A 5057-nucleotide genomic window follows, 5' to 3' on the forward strand; every position below is an offset into this window, starting at 1 on the left:
CGAACATTCGCCAGATACTTACAAGCCACATAGCAAATATTTACTTTAAATAAAATGCATTTCCAACAAATTACTTATCTGCTAATTTTATTTCCTTTGCTTTGGATGCATGTTATGACGGTAAGTTATTGTAGCAACTAAAAATTATATCAATGTTAAAATATATAATTTTTTTTCTGGAACAGTTGAGTGAAACAGATTTTATGGAGTTTAAAAACCAAAATCCAGCTATAAAAGAAGCCTCCAATGAGGACGAAATTGAATTCAATGCAGAAAGAGCGAAACTGGACTCAGAAGACACGCAGACCGAAGATGGTAGGGATAAGGCCAAAAGGAAATTTGAAGCATATCAAACCCAAAGACAATTTTTAAAAAACCAAATAAGTGCAATACTGATGCGTGGGATAGTATCAAAAGATGTCGAAGATATGTTAAAAACGGCTTTAAACGATACAAATGTCAAAAAACAAGCAGCTATAGGAAACGCTTTTACAACACTTTCCAACAAGGCAGATAATGTAGCAAATAACAACAATCCGAGCATTCAACCCACTTTTCGTCCACAAAATCCTTCAAATGCATCCGATGATTTTCTGTGGAAAATTTTAACAAGTGGTGGTTCAGTACTTTCACCCAGCATTTATCAATTATATACCGCATACAATCCTATACCGTTGGCACAGCACACATACGATAATGACAGTAAAAATGTGAAAGATTTTTTAAAAACCATACTGGCAAAAGTTGAACATATTACAAATGATAGTGATGAGGACTTATTTGATTGGCTTCATTGGCTTTTGTAACTTAACAAGTAGGATTATACTTTTAGAAGGTTCTCGTCTTATGCATCTACCTATCTATGTACATATATCGATATTTTTTTTATTTTTCATTATTTTTTAAATAAATAAAAACTGGTAATGTGCACATACATACATTGATTGTATTGTATTAGAAAATTACTATTGGGTAGATAGATATATAAATTATTTTGGATCTATAGGTCTATTGTGCTCTACATATTTTCACAGCACCTCATTCGAACCGATTTCCTTGAGGTAATGCAGAACTGTGCGCGGCTTTATGTATATGTCTACCTTCACCTTTAAGCGATCGAAGCATCCGCAGTATCTTTCTCGGGACTGCATCGTATTCACAGAACCGAGAGAGGATATTAGACCATATACCTTGTTTGTGCATATGTCTTTTTAGTGACCTATGAGTATGCTTGTTAAAATTCAAAGGCCCCGAGGTGTTTGTGGGAATCATACACAGTGGCTTAACAATAGGGTGGCAGGGCTGGCAAAATGCCACGGGCCCCCGACTCAAGAGGCCGTGGGCTCAAAAATAGCTTGTTCAAATTGCACATATTTTATTGAGTATTGGACATCATTATAAACCAGCACTGAAAGAAATGGTGCTAGTAAAATCAACAAATCGGTTCTGTTGTTCTTGACTTAACGGATATTCGGTGAAATTGATCGAATTATGGTTAATGCGACCGAGTTCTTTGTCAAGCGAACAAATTAATTCAGCCATTTCACCAGAAGAGAAATTGTCGCTCTTAAGTTAACAAAATTCCGTAAAATTTACAGATACCTAATCAATCTAACTGATTTTTTTGTTAACACAACTGATCTCACCGGTCATTTCAACAGCGATCAACAGTCAATACATGAGCAAATTTCAAAGAGAATTTTACGCTCACTGCGCTCTCTACTTTGTACTTATGTATGCAATGTACTATATGTATGCACATATTTACGTTTGTATATGGCGGCCGCCGTGGTGTATTGATAGCGGGCTCCGCCTACCACACCGAAGACACTGGGATCACACCGCGGGCAAAGCAACATAAAAATTTTAGAAATAAGGTTTTTCAATTAGAAGAAAATTTTCCTAAGCAGGGTCGCCCCTCGGCACTGTTCGGCAAGAACTCCGAGTGTATTTCTGCCATGAAAAGATCTCAGTGAAAACTCATCTGCCTTGCAAATGCCGCAACATAGGTACTTTCGTACAAAGCTGTCGCAACAACTTTTTTTGTTCATTTGACTACTAAAACGGTCAATTACGAATCAACGATTTGTGCGCAGTTGATTCAACATCTTGTTGCGATGGATAAAAATTGACAGAAATTTCGGTTGAATTGACCCGTATTTCGGTTGATTTTACCAGTCTTATTCTTTCAGTGAACTGAAATCACTTTAAAAGACACTAATCTCTTTAAAAAAAAGCTCTAGAGTTTGTTGAGGTATATAAAAAAACATACCTGAATCAATTACCAGAGAAATTCTCAGTTTTCGATCCACTTTCAAAGACGAAATAGAAGAATCGCTGTGAGATAGACCTTGCTGATATATTAATAATAAAAAATAATTTAATGTCTTGCAGCATTCCTGAAGTATGAACTGCATTAATGTTAGGTTAGGTTGAACTGGCCGGTCCATGAGGACCTCACATAGACTGAATAAGTCCGTAGTGTTACCAGCAGTTTGTTTTAACGACCAAACTGAAAACCCCTATTAAAAACAGGACCTATGTTATAAAATAACTCCGTCCTCTTGGCAAATACTAGAAGCTTCCTAGGATTTAAGCCACTTGCTGCTTCTAGATCTGACAGCTGTATCACTCCTAATAGCTGAAGTCTTAGCCTGGCAAGCCCAGGGCAAGAGCACGTGCTCGATCGTTTCCTCCTCCAGCCCGCACTTCCTACATCTGCTATCAGTGACCAAGCCTAATTTAAAGACATGTGACGCCAGAAGGCAGTGTCCAGTCAGAATACCCGTCATGAGTATACAGTCCTCTCTTTTTAATGATAGAAGCAACTTTGTTAGTCTAAGGTTGTAAGACCTGCACATAATCTTCGACACTTTATAGCCCCGCGCTTGAACCCGCGCCTTTCCTGCTTGGTCGCATTAATGTTATTTCTTAGAATTCCTGAGACTACAGCTAGTGACGAACGATCATTTTCAAAACTAAAATTGATCAAAGTCTATTTAAGAAACTCTGTGAGACAAGACAGGTTATATAACTTGACTACTTTGTCTATTTGGAAATTCTATGGCCCGATCTTCAAAATTTGACGATGTTATAGACACTTTTGCGGAAGCGAAATCTCGAAAAAAAATTTTTTTTTCTTAAAAAATATATTATCGAAATTAAATTGTTTTTGTATGTTTGTTTAATGGTGTGTTCAGTTTATACTTATATTTAAGAATTCATGAGCTTAACACCGGCTTATAATAATTAAATTTCAATTATTATGTTTTCTAAGAGAAACTGAAAAGAATGAAATATTTACTGGCATATTGCTGTGGAACCATTTCGAAAACCGCCAACGTAATCATCATCAGGTAATTTTGCAATGTTGTCAAAGGTTTCACCGGGATTCGAACCGTTTCTCTTAGAAAACATAATAATTGAAATTCAATTATTATAAGCCGGTGTTAAGCTCATGAATTCTTAAATATAAATTGTTATTTATTTCATTGTAAATGCATGGAGGTTTCCTCATGATGTTGTTCCTTCACCGAAAATCTATCGAATAGATGATAAATGCTTAGATATTGTGTTCCATGGATGAAAGTGAAGTCTCCAATAGGCATTGCGCTAGCATGGACTACAGACCATTCTCTCTTGCTTAAGAGAGAAAGCATAAGGGCATTAGTGGGATATATACAACGTGTAATTGAGTACGCTGAAAATATCTAAGTTTATTAAAATTAAACTGAGTTAAACGTGATGATTTTTATTGATATGGTCCCACCAGAAGAATTTACCACGGGCCCAGATGGTCCTTTTGCTATGTTTTGTCATTTCAAAATTGTTCCAAAGAATGAGTTCGCTGTTGAAGTATCCTCCCTTTGATGAGTTCATCTCACCAAATAATGACTATTCACTTGATTAGTGATCAGTCAGTAAGATCCAAAAATGTAACCGTTTATTCACATGTACTATGTTCCCATTATCCTTTTTGAGGGTATATTTTACATTTTATCTGTTAACTTTATATACTTTGTGAATTAATTCGGTTAAAAATCATAATAAAATATAAAAATACTTTTTGGCGTTTATCAATAAAAGTTTTACTATATAATAGTGGTTTCGACCAATCTATTGAATTTATTAATACGATTTCGAATACTACACTAGCTTTAGGCTGGCTGTCACAGTTGTTGCTCCATAATCCTATAAAAACTTTACGAGTAGAGGCTAAATTGACTTTCACATACGGGTATCCGACTAACTATTTAAGAGTAACTTGTTACAGTGAGCGGCCTCCTTTTTATTTTCTCAATAAAAACTAAAATAGAAGTAAATAACAGATAATAAAAGCTAAAATCATTCCTTTGGACATTTTTTAAACATAATTAATTTTTTTTCTGAATTTTTCGCTACTGTTTGCAGTAATTTATATTGGTAGCTTCCGCTTTCAAAGTAATCAAGAAGCCAATGCTTGGCTACGGTTGTCGTCAAGCTTTGCTTTATTGTGTTCGTAGTCTGTAGAAGCCGTGTTGAATGTGATCAGCCCTAATGAGAATAATAATACGTGTGAAGTGGCGCCAATAATTATTCAACTAAAAGGTGACCATTCATTTAAAGTTCCCATGCTGTTGTTAGTTAAAATTGTAGAGTAACATTTTTTGATGCTATGTTTAACATTTTTTATTAAATAAATATTATTTACAAACATCGAAATGGATAAAAAATTAGTTTGTGTGATTTGTGGCAAAAGCTAAAAAAATGTTATGAAATATTGATAATTCGGCAATTATATAAATTAAAATACAAAGATGTTGTTCTTCCATTAAATGTTAACTTAAAAGATGGATATCATACACATTGTCACAAAAATTTTCTTGCTGTAATGAAAAAATATTATGAAAACACTTCAAGGGAATCAGATATACGTAAATCAGGTATTGTAATAATTAATATTTTTTTATAATCATAATACTTGATTTGTGTTGCTAAATACGTGAACCATCCACTATGTTTCGTAATACTAAAAAACAAAACTCCTAAAAATTTATTATTAACATTACAAATTTTTA

General features: G+C 34.3%; 1 protein-coding gene across 1 annotated transcript; it reads left to right on the forward strand.

Annotated features, from left to right (window-relative positions):
- On the forward strand, nucleotides 1-938 carry LOC137243413 (uncharacterized). Its single transcript, XM_067771176.1, has 2 exons — nucleotides 1-120; nucleotides 186-938. Exons 1-2 carry the CDS (start codon nucleotides 55-57, stop codon nucleotides 804-806), a joined length of 687 nt encoding a protein of 228 aa, XP_067627277.1. The 5' UTR covers nucleotides 1-54; the 3' UTR covers nucleotides 807-938.
- The last annotated feature ends 4119 nt before the right edge of the window (nucleotides 939-5057 follow it).

This window comes from Eurosta solidaginis, chromosome 1 (assembly GCF_040869045.1).
Source record: "Eurosta solidaginis isolate ZX-2024a chromosome 1, ASM4086904v1, whole genome shotgun sequence".
In the NCBI taxonomy this organism is placed as follows: domain Eukaryota; kingdom Metazoa; phylum Arthropoda; class Insecta; order Diptera; family Tephritidae; genus Eurosta; species Eurosta solidaginis.